The sequence below is a fragment of the Fulmarus glacialis genome, unplaced genomic scaffold (genome assembly GCF_000690835.1).
Source record: "Fulmarus glacialis isolate BGI_N327 unplaced genomic scaffold, ASM69083v1 scaffold405, whole genome shotgun sequence".
NCBI lineage: Eukaryota > Metazoa > Chordata > Aves > Procellariiformes > Procellariidae > Fulmarus > Fulmarus glacialis.
Window position 1 is genome coordinate 9,475 of NW_009214648.1, and position 18,892 is coordinate 28,366.

Here is an 18,892-nt window from a genome sequence, read left to right on the forward strand (position 1 = left end):
GCATTCCACACACACAAACCCAGGCCAGCACGGTGAACGTAAAACCAGGAGATGAACTGTCCTTCAGTCTTGCCAGGGAAGCTGGTCAAAGCTTGGACGGTTTTATGTACACCCAACAGAACAAACCCAGACACTCGGCAGAGGCTGCTGAGGGGAATTAGTGACCAAAATCTGTCTTTGGGGTGAGATGGGTTTATTTCTGAAGGACAGGAGCCATTTTGACAGCCCAGAGGTACTGTCACCGGTGGCAGCCCTCCTTGCTGAGGATACACAGGGAGGACATCGCAGGGGGCACCACAGCAAGTCTCCCTTCCCAGGGCTTTCTTGAGGCGGTGTGGGTCTTCTCTGGCTGGGGGGCGACCAGCCGAAGGCAGCCCGACGAGGGCACGGCACAGCAGCCTGAGGGGGATGGGCAGGCTGCCAGGGGACTGCAACGCGGGGCAGAGGGCCCGCAACAACGTGCAACCTGCAGCACCCAGGCTGGGCAGGGACCGATGGCCCGGGGCTGGGATGAAATGGGACTCCTGGGCCCTTGGGCAAGGGTGGCGGGTGGCCCCAGGGAGACCCCTCCCTAAGACGCCTATTGTGCCCTCAGGGCCCTGGAGCTTAATGCTTGAGCAAAGTCCCAGAGCCTGAGCCTCAGTCCAGACAAAGACGAAGCCCCCACCCGCAGAAGAAAAGCTGTCCTCTCTTCTGAGGGAGGGGGAGGCTCTTAACTCCTTGCTCTTGAAGTTGGTTGGCTCCTCAGCTCCTCAGCTACTTCTGCATCTCCCGTAAGCAGCAATGTTGCAGCTGCACCGAGCACTATTTCTGGCAGCGGCGCTGGCTGTGCAAACCCCAGCATGGCCGCGCTGGTTTGTCCTCTCTGCTTGCAGCACAGCAGTCCCCACCGCAGAGGACTCCTCCTCCCTGCCCCAAACCTATGCCGTCCGGAGCTGTGCACGCAGCGTCGCGGCCGGCTGGGTGACCACCCTACATGCAGCCCTGGTCCCACGGGTCAGAGGCGACAACAGGAGCCCCGGCAAGAAATGCTGAGGCAGCTACTTCAAAGGTCACCCCAGCGACTGTGTGTGCAGAAAGGCTCAAATGTACGACACAGCTGCTGCTGTGAGAAGAGGGGAAGTATATACCGAGCTGCGGCTGCTATTGCAGAAGTTCAGGAAACCAAAGCCAGGGGCGGGCAGAGGGGCTTGGATGCTCTGCGGCACCGGCACCTCACACTCCCTGCACTAGTCCCGTGAATGCAAGCCGCTCTTAGAGATAAAAAACAGGGGAGCAAAGATGTTCAGCTACTGGAGCCAGGCAAGCATCTCTGCCTCTTCACTGCTCTAAGGAGGGCAGCGTTTGGCTGGAAGCATCCGGACGTGCGATGCTTGGGATCCAGCTAACCTAGCGCTGGTGTCTAATGGCGTGGAGGTGTTCCCAAAGCTGCACGCCCTCGGCTGTCTTGTCATCCTCCGTCGATGAAAATGGGCCCTGCTGAGGGCCATGATAGTGCCCACAGGTAGGCGGCTAATGTGGGGGAGATGAGACCTCTCTCACCTTTAGTTACATGAAATGAGTCCCACCAGTTGTTTTTAGTCAGCCTTTCAAAATAAAGGGAATATTTTAACCTGCAGCTGAATCACTGCAAAGTGGTCCCCAGTGATCATTTTAAATCATATCAATGTGTATCAGAGATAGGAGCTACATTCAGATCCTTAACCCACTGTCACATGAAATGCCCCGGCCATGAAGAAGTGCCTTGTTAGAAGCAATCTTGCATTAAGTCTGCGCAGGCTTGCCCTGCAAGGTGGGCTTGTCCTCACTGCCAGCTTCTGAAGCTGTGCCAAGGCTTACGTTCCCAGCACACACCACCAGAGCAGAGTGGGCTCCTCCAGTCAGGGCTGAATTCTCCAATTCTTTTGGTGGAAATCAGATATAAACATCTATTTATTTTTTTTTCAGTGGCAGCATAGCTCTGCTGTTTCTGGGCTCGGCTCCATCACTGTGTTGACTTCTGGCTTCTCTGAGTTCCCAGAGATTAAAAAGGGCAGGACAGGTCATGAGGAAGGGCCCTTGGTGGCAAAAAAATTAACAGTGCAGAGCTGCAGTAGCAAGGTCTGTAGCTTCTGAGTCTACTTCCAGCCTGGCAGTCACAGCAGCTTCCCAGCACTGAGCATCTGCAGTGTGCTCAACCCTCAGCGTTAACCAGCCATGAGTCATGCTCTAAAAATGTTGAGGTGTGGTTTAAGGCCCAGATTTTTTTCTTTTAAGAATAAATGCAAGTCTCCTTTATGCACCCTCTGGTATTTAAGTTTTTCTAACTAAGAAGACTAGAAACTTCTCCCTATCAGGCCTCTTTCTCACATTGCCATGCCCTTTCAGGACCAAGGGCTATCAGGAAACAAATCAGGATTTGCAAGAGCTAGCAGAAGTTCACGGGAGGCGCTGGGTGCAGTGCTCTGCTGAAGCCGCTCGCAGGGCGATGCTCCCCGACTGGCTGGCTGCCTGCAGCGGGGGACTTTCCTAGAAACTGTGACCTCAGTGTGTCTCCCACCCCCAGCCCCCCCAGCCTTCCCCCGCGCATATGTGAGATGTTCATATCTTCTCTGTGCTGTGGTCTGGAGGTGTGCAAGGCTGCTGCCCATAGATGTTGCACAGAGAGATACTGCTGTAAGCCTTGGAGCTGCTGCTGCTGGCCAGGCAGGAGCTCCAGGTGTGCCAGCACAGGGTGGCTGGTGAGGCTGTGGGCGGGAGGGCTCATGATGGGGCAGGACATGGGTTGTTTCAGCCGTTCCTACCTCCAGCCGCAGTAGAAAAGGCTGGAGTGATGCTGGGCTCGATCGCCAGGCCACCTGCAGCCACCGAGCTATGTATGTGGGAAGCTGATGTTAGAGCTGCTGTCAGAAGCTCCTGCAGGAGCTAATAATATCTGCGCTGGTCTACATTGAGGCTGCCTGTCGCAGCAGCTCTCTGAGAGGTGTTCCCTGCCTGCCTGCCTCCAGCTTCTACTGGAGCCTTCTTCGGCAGCATTGCTAACAACATCGCAGCTGCTGATTTTGCAATAGCCACCTCCTGCCACCGTCCCCCCACTCCCGAAGGTGACTGATGAGGTGCATACAGCTCCCAGTTTAACAAGCCCTCCAACCTACCAGCTCCCACCCACCCACTGTACATAGCGGAGGCTCCCAGTGCCCTCCTTAGGGGATGTGTTCTGTCGGGTCCCACAAGAGGGAGGTGGCTCTGCAGCTCACAAAAGCACTTTCCGGGGCTCAGTGGTCTTTCATGTCCCCTCCCCACCGGTCCCTTACTGTGCACGTGGAAGAAGAGCAGCGAGGCACAGGAGAGTCCCAGAGTCTCAGCAGAAATTTGGTCCCTTGGTGCAAATGAGCCCCTCCTCATTTCTGATGAGCAGATTTAGTATTGCTGTGCAAACGAAGCAGCAGGCCTAGTCCCTGGGGAGCTGCCGACTGATCACTCGCCAAATTGTCCCCGAGTCCCACGTACCCTCTTTGCCCACTGCCTCCAGCCCTTGTCTACAGCATGTGTACACCTGGCGAGAGACGAGATTTCTGGTACCACCTTTAGGGCTCTGGTAAATGTTGGGGAAAAAGTAGCTGGGAATAGTGCTTCCCCATCCTCCCCCCCAGTTTTCTCCATGGCCGAAAGGCCAATGATCTGCTTTCTGCGATCAGACAGGTTGTGGTTTCCTGGTATTCCCATGGGAACCGGGACCTTCATGGGAAACACCAGCTGCCCCAGCGCTGGCGAGCACCCAGCCGGTGCCACTTCTGTCCCCACAATGTCTCCAGCAGCTTCAGCTCCATGGCGGAGGCTGCAACGTGCCTGTGCATGGCTTTGCAAATCCCTTTCCTCCTCTGCGCAAAGCAGCGTGGTGCGAAGTGCAAAGCTGGGGAGTTGGTACAACAACGTGGTAGGGAAGGGTATCCTTCAGATAAAATCAGTGCTATATGGGTCACCCCCTTACCTCCAGCCTGCCCCCCAGCACCAGCCTGCTTACATGCTGTTCAGACAGATACAAGTTACCTGAGGTGCCAGCCAGATGTCTTAAGACTGAGGGAAAGCTGAAACAAAATAAACCCGATGTAGCTGGGTGCTTTAATTTGCAGGAAAGGCTGAGCAGCAGCAGCCTGGTTCCCAGCTGAATCTTTCCTGCTGTATCAAGCACAAATTCATCAGGTATTCCATTTCTTGAAAAAAAAAAGCAGAATAATTCACTTTTAGAAATAAAGAGTAGAGCTATTGTTCCCTCTGACACGGTGAACACAATTACTTAAGGATGGGAGGCTGAGATAACTCACTTCAGCCCCCATTCTCCAAAGAAACCATCATCATTCTGTCAGAAAAGGCTTTAAAAACCAATTCACATCCTGAATGCTAAAACATCACCACATACAGAACTTGTCCTTACGATTTCCACGCACCAGCTGCAGCATCACAAGCAAAACATAGGCAGGGTAGAGTTCATTGTTATCAAGGCCATATACACCATGCAAGCTCTTGTGTTTGCTGACCCTTCTCCCAGTGCTGTTGGCGTCTCCTTGTCCTTCAGGAGCAATTCCCAGCAAAGCAAAGCACACCAGCATCCTGATAGCAGCGTGTGAGCCACGCTGGGGCTGGGAAAGTGTGCATGGGGCAAGAGAGTCCCAAGCTGTACCTGTTTGGAGAGTTTGCGCTTGCCCCCAAATATAATCCCATTTAGGCTGCACCTTCCACTCCCACCTTCTCTGCCACTGTATAATGGGGAGTGGAGTAATGACTTTCAGCAGTGCTGTTTGAAACGCAACGGTCCAATTCTGGACTGTATCCTTTTTTTTTTAATGGTGGGGGGGAGAGTAGGTTGGCAGAGGGGAGGAAGCATCAGTTTGGTTTGTTTGCAATCCCTGTTTTGCTTTGGGAGCTTTAGAGGACAGACACATTCTTCCATCTCCGCTAATCCTCCTCTGATACAGAGGATTTTCCTGCCATTAAATGATAGCTTGCGAGAAAAAAATGCCAACTTTTCAGAGACTGACTCGTATGGCTAATGGCAGCCTCATGAGCAGGAGGGAGGACACAGCCCCTGCCCAGCTAGGTAAGCAATGTATCTAGATGATTTCTGTTGCGAATTTTAGTTTTGCCTGTTTGATGCTAAGCTGGTTGCGCTCCTCTGTACCAGCACCTACTGCCTGGGGAGATGGCCAGTCTCTTACTGTTGGTGATCTTTTCCCACCTCAGATGATAGGAACCTGCCCTTGGCACAGCTGGTGGGAAGGATGAGGATGAGCTCATGAAAAGGTGTAGCACAAAGCTGCAGGATTCCCTGAGAAGGTCAGTGGTGGAATAAAGATACTCGCCAGGAAGGTGCTGGGGACTTCATCAGTTTGAAAGTGTGTGGGAGAGGAGGTTTTCTCTTCATCTGCCTTTCTAAACATAGAGCTTATTGTGGGAAAATGATGCAAGGAAATGACAGAGGGTGAAACCTGTCTCTGCTTCTCCTGTGTGCTTTTAGATCCCTCAAGTTCACTTGCCAGACCTGAAATGCCACTAGTGAATAATCAAGGTAATGTTTGCCATCATTTTAAATGGTGAGTATACTCTTATTCTGCATTACCCAGTAGTGCATTAGACAGATCGTTTGGAAAGGTGTAGGTTAAATACGCAATTATTGCAATCATTGTCTCTTTACCCTTCTAAAAACTCTGCAAACATTTTTCCAGTCTCTCACTCTTCCTTTCAAATATTGAATTAACATAGTATTTAAAAGAAATCATCCCTGGGTGGCATTTTGTTTATTCCTTAATCTCATGAATATTTTTGACCTTACTGTTGTATTTCATCCTTTTTCTTAAACACACATCTCATTTGAGCCCCTCCTGTGTCAATGAGTTGGAGGTATCTTCCAGCTGCTGCCCTGTCTGCTCCCACAGTGTAAAAAGCAAAGAACATCCTTCTCGGGGAAGGAGTAAGAAAGGAGAGGCGGGAATGTTTCATGCTATGTTGGTCAGAGGAGATCTGACCAACAGAGGAGATCTGATCTCCTGTGCTCTTAGCAGCAGCTCTCCCGAGGGTTTGGTGGGGTTCAGATGGACGATTTTTTCCGACTTCTGTTGCAAGAGAAAGAGAGAGGATTGTCACAAAGACTGCGGTGCTGAGGGGCTCCTCTGAGCTCCTATTGCCAGGGGATTGTTTTCTAGTTGGACGGTCCTCAAGTGTTTGTTTTCCATGTACTGCACAATGCAGAGAGAAACACTTGTAAATAGAGATCTTTTAGATGTGTGCTGTGAAATGCCACTAGAAGAAGACCCAGATTTGGCACTAAAAAACCTTGCATATAAGGAAAACAGGCTAGATAGGCTTGGGTACAGACACTTCCTTTATCAAGCGATTAGAGAACAAGCAGGGAGGGGAAGGAGGGGATTTGGAGGGGATTCCTACGCTGCACACAGCGTACACAGCTGCTGGGGGAGGTCTGCTCCGCAGGCCAGAGATGTGACTGAGCTTGGGGTAGCTGTAGCTAAACATTGAACTTGCTCGGGACAGTCTCACATATAGGACAGCCTCACATATAGGACAGCCTATACACATATGCCCCCCTGGATGTCACCCTGAGTGCATGCAAGGCTCTCGTTTTGGCAGCAACACTTGCATCCATCGTTTCCAGACAGCCACCTGTGGTCAGACATTTGGGAACAGGCAAATCCTTAATCTGTCTGGCCCTCAGTTTATGTAACTGCCTAGCAAAAACAACATATGCCCCTATTTGCAAGCAACAGCATGGACTGGTGCAAAGGGTAGCAAACGAGACAGCCCCTGGGCAGCCTGCACAAAGAAAGAGCCATCTGAGGCCGGCGCGTTACCCGCTCTTCTCCTTAGGCTCCTCACCTGTTGTCTACCCACGGCCCTGACTGAAGGGGACTTTTCTTTAGCCGTGGCTGTTAGGTAAGGGCTCAGGAAAAAGGAGAAGAGCATACAAACAAGCAAACAAAATGACAACCTGTCTAAAATCCTTTCCACCTCTCAAGAGTCCTTCACTATCATTTATCCTTGAAGTGATGCTGTTTTGCTAATTCTCTGGTCATGATAGCGTGGCCAGGCTTGATGGGACCTGAATTTCAATAAAGAGGCCACAGCTAAAGTCCTTCTGGGATGCTCCCTCCACATATCTAAATCCCTCTTCCACATGCAATGACCAGGTTGGTTCGAACAGAACCAGGCTGGGTGGCTCCTGAGTTGATGTCTTGTCAATGGGGACCTGCCCAGCAACTAGTTTTGCGAGTCTCCTGCTTGAAGAAGCCACAGGCAGTGTAAACTTATAAATACAGTGCTGTGGATGTTGCCTTTAAAAAGGATGGAGAAAGGGTAGAGCAATTGCAGTTCAAACTGTAGTTTGGTCTGTACATTAAAGCCTTAGAGGCTGCAAAAATAAAAGCTTGATGCTTGCTGAAGCTGATGTTTCCTGGCATATCACCTCACAAGTCTGTCTTAATAAAAACATCCATCGGGGATACAGCTGTAGTGGGCAATCGCTGTGCTGCAAACCGGCGGGGAGAGGCAGCCTGGCTGCTGGGAGCTTCCCTCTCCAGGCACTCACCAGGAGCGTGGGGGAAAGCCTGGCCCTTGGCCCTTGGGGCCAGACACGCGCGCAGCAGCAGCAACGTGATCCCAGCAGTGCTGTAACGAAGGTGGCTCTTGGTAAAGCTGTTGGTATCTCATGTCTCATCGAAAAAAATATCAAAGAACTATGCTTGTGTGGGAGCCAATAAACTGCAGCAGGAAGACCAGTCAGTAGCAATACCACCGTTTCCTGCTAGTGACTACGTGGAGAGGTCGCTGGTGTGGCTGCTCATTTTGCTGAGCGGCAGGTAGGATGTGCTTGTGAGAGCAATTGCAAAATGAACTCTGCCTTCAGTTCTTCCTCTCTGATAAGTTTATTTTGCAGATGTCTTGTGGACTGGATGTTTTTTCCCCACAAAAATGCCTGTCCATGGAGGCTGATGTCTCCCGTTCCTTTTGTTGTTCTCTGATTTCTCCCCAAGAGCTTTCTCCTTCTCTTGCTTGTTGTACATCCACCTGCGTGGGACTAACTTGAAAAGAAACCACAGTAGCCACACGCGTCCCATGTCAGGCTGATAAAAGGACAAAGCGGCTGCTCTCTTCGAGCATAAAGCACTATGGTAACTGTCTTGAGAATTAGCAAAACAGTAAAAACTGTGCTGGAGGTGCAGAGTATCTCATCTGTGATGGGATCATGAAGAAAGCAGTTGAACAATATCCCTTAATTTGTTTTTCCTCATGCTGTTCTACCAAAACACAGTGGGAATGTGTTTTTAAACACTGTACTGCATCCTTAGCAGCTGGTAGTTCCCCTTGCAGTGCTGCACCAGCTTATGGCTCTGGTGGAGGAATGTTAGGTTGAACGAACAGAGAAAAGAAGGAATTAAAAAGCATGAATTTGAAGTGCCCCAGGCCCACTGCTGGACTGCCAGACTAGCATACGCTCCCACCCAGAAATACTGCAACCCATCCACAGCTGCTGGCCTTCAAAGCATCTCTGCCTGCCCTCCCTGGCCAAACCGCGTCCTCCTCAGCTTGCAGAGGGACTAATTACGGAGACATTGAGAAATACGTAAGCCTAGATGAGTCCCCCTCTTGGGAAGAGAAATTAACCAGAAGTGATGTTCTAGATGACGTTATATATATATATACACACACCTTCTCAGAGGGTTTAAAAACGCCAGCAGGAGATTTTTGGGAATCTTTCATGAGAACTCCTTGGTCAGCACCGGTGTACAAGCAGTGGGTGGCAATTAGCCTGGCTAGAAGGGAGGCAAAGAGAGCGTAATTTCTTTTTCCTGTTGTGACTAATGTATTTGCTAACGATGCATCCTGATTCTCTCCTCCCACGCCTCCGTGGGGATGGCGCGTTCCTCTCTGACAGTGATCCTCTGGGTCCCCCACGTCCACGCGGTGTGGGCCTGCGTGCGGTCCTGCCCTGCCAACTGCGTGTGCACCCAGGAGCGGAGCTGCTCTGTCCTCTGCGATCGTGCCGGTCTGGGGCAGATCCCTAGTGAGTTCCCTTGTGAAGCCTCCTCTATCAACCTGGACAAAAACAGCATCAAGTTCCTCTCCGAGAGGGCCTTCGGGACCTTGCCTTCCCTCAAATCCCTGTCGCTCAACCACAACAATATCTCCTTCATCACGCCGGGGGCTTTCAAGGGGCTGCCCAGCTTGACCGAGCTGAAGATGGCCCACAACGAGTACATTCGCTATCTCCACACGCGGACTTTCACTGCCCTCAGACGGCTGGTCAAGCTGGACCTGGCGGACTGCAACCTTTTCAACATCCCGGACAGGATCTTCATCGAGCTGCCTGCTCTGCAGGAGCTCTTCTGCTTCCAGAACAACTTCCGGAGGATCCCAGGTGCTATCAGGGGCATGGAGAACCTGACCCACGTTTACCTGGAGAGAAACAGGATTGAAGCAGTAGCCTATAACTCCCTGCAGGGCCTGACCAAGCTGAAATACCTGAATCTGCAGGACAACAGGATAAATGTCATTCACGAGCGAGCTTTTCAGGGCTGCCAGAAGATGGAGTACCTGTACCTGAACGACAATTTGATCAGCGAGCTTCCCGAAAATTCCTTCGATGGTCTGAGGTGCCTGAAGATGCTCAACCTGGGGGGGAATTTCCTCAGGAATGTTTCTAACACCTGGTTCAGGGACCTGGGGGAGCTGGAGGTCCTCTACCTGGACCGCAACAGGATCAACTACATTGAGGAAGGGGCTTTTGAAAACCTCACCAGCCTGGTCGTGTTGCACTTGAACAGCAACAACCTGACGACCCTGCCCTTTTCTGTCTTCCAGCCGGTGTACTTACTGGGGCAGCTGTATCTCTTCCGCAACCCCTGGGAGTGCGACTGCCGCATCGAGTGGCTGAAGGAGTGGATGGAGAATTACAGGCTCGTCAGGGATATTCCCTGTGCCTCCCCCTCCTCAGTAGCCGGGATTGACCTGATGGATGTGCTCTACGAAAGATCACCAGAAGGTTACTGTCTTGACCCAGTGGAGCTAAATGTCACGTCTGAAGGCCTGACCCCTAGTGAAGAGCCTTGGTCTACCACGGAGAGCAAGTTCAACAGCCTTATCTCTAAACTCTTGCTCCAGATGGGTCTTCCCGAAGAGGCGGCAAACACCACTGAAGTCGTCGGTAACACCACACAGCTGGATGGACTGACTGACGGGGTTTCTTCTGGGGTGGGGGAAGACAGTATTGAAGCTGCCTCCTCTTTTTACCTCCCAGCACTTTTTACAGTGGTTGTTTTGCAGATCAAATAGTCCAAGGGCTGCCTGGAGCATGGGTCCTGCTTAAGCGCTTAGTCCCTGTACCTACCTAGTCATTAGGGAAAAGTTCATATCGTGGCCTCGGATACTTATCTGGCTCCAAACTCCTCTGGGCAGGTTGGTTGGATCTGGTTCCAGATTCCCCTGGGAGCTGGTGGGATCTGGTTCAAGGCCGGGTCCCACTCTGGGTGAGAAACCTGCCCTGTGGGGTCTCAGAGCCTCCTGGACACTCGCAGCGCTGTGTGGAAGATGAGCAATGGAAGAACAGCAGTAAGGCTGAGTTTCCCTTAGAGGATGTGGAGGGGAGCGAGGGGAAGCGGGGTCTGTACGGGTGGCGGTGCGGTGCGGTGCTGTTTATTCCGATGGGCCAACTCCAGTTGACCCAACCATCGACTTTATGAGAGCAAGACGAGGCAGCAAAACCGGACCCTCTCTTCATATCCCAGCAGACACCCACACCCAGGGCAGGTGCTGCTGAAGGCTGGCGAGCTATTCCTGATTTCCACCAGCGTGTGCGGGGGGAGCAAGGCCGTCCTGGGCAGCGTCCAGGGATGCAGCGGTAGCCCTCGTGAAGAGGAGAACAGCATCTGGGGAGGGCGCCTGCCCCAGGCGAGTCTGGGATGGGCACTGTGTTTTGGCCATGACTACAGACAGGATTTTGATCCTTTCTCCCCCTGCTATCCTGGCACAGGTGCAGGAGAACCAGACGGACCCATGTTTGTCAAAACATCCTTCTCTGAGGCAAAGCTATTTAAGGTTAACAGCTTACTTATTAGCGTTGTTTCAATGTGATTTTATTTTTCAGTGAATGTATTGTTTCAAGGAATATACTGTTTTTGTTTGTAGATTATTTCATGGCATGACAGCAGGGGCAGAACATGGTGATGAGAAATACAACCAGGCCCTACTAAATATTTTGTATTTCCACCGCTAATGTGTACCACATAGCGTGTCATATTATGCCGCACTAACCAACTATGCCGTCATTTTCTTTTATATGGCATCTTACATGTTTTATCTTTGAAATCTTCAATGAAAACTGCTAATATGACCAGAAAGAATTATCATGTCTTATGTATCAGAGCACATTAATAAAATAATTTGATATTTTGCTCACAAAAATAAATTAACAGCTCAAAACCCATTTTTTTTTTTGAGATCCTTGAATTACTCTGGTGGTTTTTTTGTAGGCTACTCAAATGGGTGCACATGAATGTCCTATTTATGGTCTAGAGCAAATGGCAAACTGTTTACTGCAGCATAAAGAATAGACACTTTAACTTAGAACATGACCGTGCTTACATTTGTGTTATGTAGCAACGCTTTAAAAAATAAGTGACTATATAGAAATACACTTCTGTGATATTTTAACTATATTAAATCATTATACATGGCTTATCATACTATGATGTAAATGTTCATATGAAATGATACAACATATACAATCCTTTATTACTGCTAAAATGTCATGAAATAGGAATAAAAATGGAAATTAATTAAAAAAACCCCTTTCAAACGTTTTCCTAAACCTTTTTTTTCCCCAACCCCTGCCTTTTCATGAGCAATTCAACACAAACGTGAACTCCACCCCTGCCCTGGCTCGGTCCCCGCGGGTGCCGGAGCAGCAGCGGCAGAGGGGCAGCCACCCTGGCTCACGCTTTGCTAAAGTGGTGGTTCAGTATGGACAACACGTTGGCTAAAAACAAGTGAGAGTAGCTGTCCTTGCCTCTGCCCCATCCCCCAGTCACACACCGGTGAGTACCCAAAAATGTACGCGAAGGACAGGCCAGCTGAAGATGGACTTCGGGCATAGATCAGCTGAGAAACGGTGGGTGACGTACAGATTCATGCACAAAGACTTTTTCTTAGCAGCTCCTGTGCCCTCTTACATCTGTGATTGTCTGGGAGAACCGGGGATATAAACAGACTTTTTCAAAAAGGGCTCAACGCTTCAGCAAAGGTGCCTTGGGTCGGGTCTGTTCACACCGGCCGGGCCGGGCCAGCCGCGAGCGAGAGTTAATGCCCTCGGCCTCAAGCAGCACTGGCACCCAGCACCTCTGCAAACAACCCCACGGACGGTCCCACAGCCCGTAGGGTAGACAGCTCCGGAGAAAGGCAACATCAGCTCACGTGCAACATGGCTGTGCGCTCCTCAACTACCGGAGCAGCTGCCACGTGAAACAGGGAAGCTCCTTTCTCCAGCAAAAAAGCGGCATCTCCAGCGGCTTCAAGACAACACATGCCTTGGGGCAGCCTGCTTTGGTCTGCAGCACTCTGTCCAAAAAGATCTACTGCTTTCTAGTTAGCACCAGCAATTTCGAGAGGAAAGCTGAGTACAGGGAAAACCAAACCCTCCCTGTTGCGATGGCTCCTCAGCTCGACCACAGTTTTTTCCGCAGGGAAGAAAGATGCCAGATGGTTTGATAAATGCCTATTTGACCTGTTCCGTGAACTAAATTCAGTGAGTTTGGATTTCCAGGCTATTTATGAATCCATTAATCTTCTTAAGTGCTAAATTCATCTGCGTATTATAAAAGGCTGTTTTTCAAACCTAGTCCAGCCCAATGCTGCAGAGGCATATTATGTTAAGGATGCCTTTACAGGAGCAGTATTTCATCCTGTCAGGGAGGTTTATCAATAGGCCTGGCACAGATGGTAGTACATAGGGCACAAATGGTTGTATTTCACATCCAGTAAGAATGGACGTCTCATGAGCGAATTGTTTTTATAACCCCCATTTTCATTTTCTGCGCTGAAATACATTAAAGCTGAAGATTGTCTTGCTATGCAGTTGTTGAATATGGCTTTCAAGTTAATTAGTGCTTCAAAGATGCTTCTGTTTTATCTGCAAGAACGGCAGATCTGAATACGAAACACCTTAAAATGTAGGTTTTAGCAGAGATTGTGCTGTCAGGTGACGGACAAGGGGACTGTATATCATACTTTACTGTGTGGCAACGGGGCCAGTGACCTTGGGCATCGATGATTTAAATGTCTCTTGCAGTCAAATACCCTAACTGCTCACCCCAGAAAGCTTTCCCTGTGCTGCTGTAATACAGCTGTGGCTGCCTAGAAAGTGTGTGGCTGGCATCGTGCTACACGTAATGGGCTTTCAGCTTCCCTGCAGTAACGGGGACAGACTTCATGCTCTCCTGCTCCGAAATCCCGCTCTACGAGAGATCACCAAAGTGCGTTTCCAGCGGTACAGAGCATCTGGTACTTCAGCTCTCCGATTAGGAAAATCTCCTTGATTAGGAAAACCCCATGAGTCTGTGCATTGCTCTTGCTCTGCTCCCGTCCTCTCCGTGTCGCTCCTTCCTCGTAACTCTCTCTGCTCAGCTTGGACAACGTCTTTTGCGTGTGCTTGCCTGGAAGAGCAGCAGCCTTCTGGGAAGGACAGCGAAGTATGGCTGCTCAAAAGCCCTGACAGGACTTCTAGCGCTGTGAAAGCTTGGGTTAAACTTGAAGTGCCTGGTTCATTCTTTCATGATCCTTGTTTCTGAGGTCTTAGGAGAGTTCACTGATTACATGGGTGATGCCAATTCATAACTACCTTTTTTTCCTTTGTTTTGAATGTCTTGATTAGAAAACAAGCTAAATTAGAGATCTGCCTTTTGCATGAGTAGTTTGACTTTTTTTTTCTTGGACTGGACTCCTGCTGCAAAACTGTGCTTCAGCTGGTAAACCTGCTGCTGTTCGTGACAAGTTCATGGCTCAGAGTCATTTCACAAATCGATGCTATTTTGTGACTGAGACACCTCCGAAGATGTCACAGCGTTGCAGGTCAAGCCCAGCTGAGATGCCAGTCTCAATTTACGCTGGCTTCAGGACATCCATGTCACTGTGCCATGGGCTGAGGTACTCAGAAAGCAGGTTCTGCTCTAGGAGGGTGCAGTGCTGCAGGGCCTGAGGCTGTCCTGGGGCAAGAGGGTAGCAGAAGGGAGAAATCACGAGTACAAGAAGCACTTCGTCACTGCACAGGGCCACATCATCCGCCACGCACCCTGAGCGCATGGGCTTAAAAGCGCACCGATGCAGTTGCACTCACATCCTCCAGCGCCCTGCTCTCCACGCGCTGGTGAGGGCAAACCCCTGAAGGCCTGACAGCGATGGGGTGAGCATTTCATTGGTATTCATGTAGAGGTCCTTCAGTTGAAGTGATGTGATTCTGTGCATGGGGGAGGACATCGTTCTAGCTCTCACCCATGATATCCTTTCAGTAGGGTCCCAAGTTATAAAATCATTGTCCTGCACAGACTCTGCACCCCTGTCCCAGGTCAGGCAGAAGGTGGGATAGGAGCTGGTAGGAAACCTTCAAACAATTTTTTTTTAACTGCTTTGTTGGTTTTGATTGTATTGACTGCTTGTAATCTGGAAGGCATGGAAAATGGCTGAAAACATCTGCCAAACTGGTGTCTGTTTGGACTAACTACGAACATTTTCAGCAAAGCCCCATCTGGGAGGGTGATGCGGGCACTCTTCAGTCCTGCCCTCAGCGTGAGGTGCCGGGCATTTACTTGAAGCAGTGGGGAGGGATGTTCACGAATTGCCTGCTGTTAGGATATACCTCCTGACTGAAGTTTATTCAGAGAGCTGGTGTTCCCGGACCAAAGCATCTGAGGTCCTGGGAGAAGGCAATTTGTTTTAAGGTATGGTACCTGTTAACACAGTGCTCTTCTCTGGTGTAATTGTATTCTATGCTCTATGACCATTGCTATTAAATTAGAAAGGAGAAGTGGTCAAAGTAAATAGAAAAAAGAAATGACCTGATTTTGGATACCATTGCGTGGTCTCAGAATTCTGCCCTCGTGTTGCATTCCTAGGGGTCATGCTCGGTGTTTAACATGAACATTGGTTTTACGTCCCTTTTTTTTTCACTTTAAATTTACAGCTACTGCGAGTAACCTCCTGTGAAATGTAGCTATTAGTTATTTTGCTTATCTTGTGGAGTGTTACATTGTTTTTCTGTTTCGGAAAGAAATATGAAGTCCAGGGTAAGAAGAATCACTGTAAATAAAGATAACTTTTGCTAGAAAGGCAGCAGGTGCCGGCCAGCTGAGACTTGGGAACTTCATTGCCAATTTTGAAGTGGGTTGTTGTGTATTTTAGCTAAATCTTGTCTTTACAACATCTGGCTGCTAGGTCTTAAAAAATTTTTGAGTTTTTCTCTGATAGTTTTTGTGGTCACAAATTCAAGAGGAACCAAATCCAAAGAGTTAAAGTTCCTTATTCCAGAAAACTTCTGTCCTTCCTTTGGAGTATATGAAGCCTCTCAAGAAAATAGCCTGTAATGATCACTGCTTCAGAAGACAGGGCTAGTTTGGGTAAGAAAAAAATACTTACTAGTTACAGCAAGCATACTCTTCTAAATGTCTGCTTTTGTAGAGTCGAGGTATGGGTTTGTTGCACAAACACTAATAATACTGGTCCTTCCTTTGCCCCCATCCGAATCTGATAGACACCCGTGGAGTTTGAAGAATCTGCTGCAGTGACTTCCAAAACAGTTTTAAAAGAGCTTTATGGAAAATATTAACCACGGAATAAAGAGCACAGATTAAAAAAAAAAAACATCACAAGTATTACTTGAAAGAAAAACATGTAGTTAATTTTTAAAGCACAACAAAATAATACTGAAAATGCGTAAGGTCTAAGAAGCAACTGCGTCAGGGGACGCTACCAAGTGGCCAGCTGTTGGACAAGCTTTAGATTTTACATGATGAAGAAGCACCTATAGGTCAAAACCTAAACATGCACAAGATCAGCACCAAAAGGTCTCTCTGTCTTGGGAGAAAGCTGGTCTTTTAAACTCTAATATAAAAATATGGCAAATAGAAATTTCTGGACAGAACAGATCTTGCCCAAAGCCTGATTTTGTTGACCCTGTGGTTAGCTGAACCAGTCTGATCTTGTACTCTGTGGTTAGTTTTAGCCTTGAATGCGAAAAGTTCATTACTTCTGCAGTTTTTCTCACCTTTGACCTTCACCACATCCTTTGATTTTTATTGTACTTCCCTCTTCATCTCTCTCTCTCTTAAGGACTGATTTAGAGTTAATTCTTAACTTGTACAGCATAAATCTTATATTCGCTATGAAGAATCCCAAGGCATTTTAAAAAGACCTAAAAATTCCATTAGGTTTACTATACCCACCCGTCCCATGGTTTACTTTATGTGCATATCCTATTTATTTGCTTTTTGGATTAACAGCTAATTTCACTTTGTGCTTGTTCAGCATGTAAGACAGGGTTTTTGACCTGTGACAGGAGCTTCTTGATGTGGCGATAGGTTTGCAATGAGACAAGCTTAAGGTGTCCTTCTTCTGCCCCCCACCCTCCCTTCCCTGGTTGCAACTGCTTATTCCTGTTCCAAGCCAAAACTTGCCCGTGCCCTCATTGCGCCGCTGCAGCAGGGCCGGCTGTGCTTGGAACTGGATCACTGGAATGTCCCAGTCAAAAACAACATCCGCCCCCTCCCTCTTTTCTGATGGTTAGGAGCCCAACTATTTCAGCTTCAGCTGAGTAACGGTTTTATTTTTTTATTTCTGTTTTGCTTAGGCTGAGGGCTGACTCACGGGCACAGGGATACTGGGGCGTAGGGAGGAGAGGTCTAGGGAGGCTCGGGCTTTGCGAGGGCAGACAAGGGGGCAAGCAAGGTTTCCTTGCTACAAGCAAGGAGACACCGAGTGCCTGGTGGGGTGAGGATCTGCTGGACTCACAGCAAACTGCGTCATGCAGGCAGGTGTAAAAATACGCGTAGCTCGGTGGGGTTTTACTTCTGGGCTTTTGATGATGAAAACAAAGCTGAGTGCACAGTGCCAGGAGCAGGCAAATGGGCAAATGCGATAAATCAGTAACAAAGGACAACTAGCTGTGTGCATATAAATTGGGATGGAGTTGGCAATAGCAATTCCTCACCATGCTGAATGATTATGTCTCAATGTGCTGTGACAATAAGATATATATCAGACACTATGTGGACAGGCACTTTCTTGATGTATGAGACCGGCGAAGAGTCAGAAGATTAGAAATAAATCATAAACTTGCAGTCAGACAAAGCTTGTTGTAAATATCTGTGCTGAAACAGGTGATGGATAGGCAAAAAGTAACGCTGAAATTTGCAGATGCAGGATTTTTTTAGGCCAGTAAAGCTTAGAGTAAGTTTTGATGAATTCCAAATGGCTTGAAAGCCAGGTAATTTGGAGCAATGTGATAGATAAAATCGATGTTGACATATGTAAGGTAATACATATTAGAAGACACAACCTGAACTGCTCACAGGCATGGCTGGGCTCTCGGGGAAAGACAGACCTGAGAATTGCTCTGAAGGGCTCTAGATCAACTGACATAAACCAAACAAAATGCTGTAAGTAACAAAGACTGGGACAGGAAAAATAGCAAACGATAATGCAATAGACTATTATGCCTTTTAGTATTACATCCTGATCTGGAATACGTCCAGCTTATGTCTTGCCACCTCAGAGAAGACATAGCAGAAATAAAGTTTGGTGACAGACGTAAATGAGATGAGTCATGTAACTAGGATTTCTCATTAGCCAGGACTGAAAAGACTAGCTTTGTTTAGAAGGAAAGACCTAGAAGGTGGTAAGTCTTGTTTAGATGGAGAGACCCAGAAAGTGGCAAGTCTTGTGGGAGCTATGAAGCTCCCTTTGTCTCTTTTGAAAGCGTCTGTGAGCAAGGCAGTTAACCAACGCTGCACAGATCACGGGTAGTGTGGGACACAAACGATCACAAATTCTGGAGAGGGGTGAGACATTTCTGCTCTGTGCCACAGGGCACAATGTCCTTCACCAGAGGATCCCCTGGGGATGAGGAGGTTCACTTTGATTCATGGAGCTTTTCTACTTTCTTCCTCCTAGCTGTCACTTTTAAGGGTGGAGCTGGGTTTCCCTCTTCTTGGCTCAGGCCTTGCCTGTGGTGGGCCCTCCAGCGACTGCTGACAACCCTTATAACCGAGTCTCCATTGCGGATGCTGTGACACCCGAGGTCCAGCTCCGGACACATCTGGCCCAAGATTAGCAGAGCACGGAAGGCGATCCCACTCCCAAGGGCCCGTCAACTCCTTGTCCATCAGGACTGTAATATTTGCCAATCTAATCCTATCGATGTATCTAAATCTAATCTAATTGGCTAATACTGTTCATTTCTCCCTGAGAAAGTATAACAGACCACCAAGTGTTTTTAGTCAGGTAACGACATACGAAATGTCTACTCTTACTACACCGGTACGCACAAGTTTGCTTACCCATCAGCGCGACAGCTCAAAGGGTGTCAGGAGATTTCAAACAGAAATAAACTAACTTTGCAGCTCCATTCAGAGAAACTGGACCTTTGGGCGGGAAAGAAGGTGCCAGAAGAGCAGGGACAACTTTCTAGTGCGCTACACGCTGCGCTCGTAACGGGTTAAAAATCCCATCTCAGGAGGAATTCAGCAGAAGATCGGCAGCAATCAGCAGCTCTGGTTGAAATTTTGTTTCCAGAGTTCCCTGCTGGCCCCGAAATTCCCTCTTGAACGGATGGTTAGCCTTAAGCCAGGCTCTCCCCCCTCCT

The 18,892-nt window shown here is 48.8% G+C and overlaps 1 protein-coding gene across 1 annotated transcript; it reads left to right on the plus strand.

Moving 5' to 3' along the window:
* Window positions 1–5,548: 5,548 nt before the first annotated feature.
* On the plus strand, window positions 5,549–10,320 carry NYX (nyctalopin). Its single transcript, XM_009578604.1, has 2 exons — window positions 5,549–5,570; window positions 8,924–10,320. The coding sequence occupies exons 1-2, from the start codon at window positions 5,549–5,551 to the stop codon at window positions 10,318–10,320; spliced, it is 1,419 nt and encodes a 472-aa protein (XP_009576899.1).
* Window positions 10,321–18,892: the final 8,572 nt, after the last annotated feature.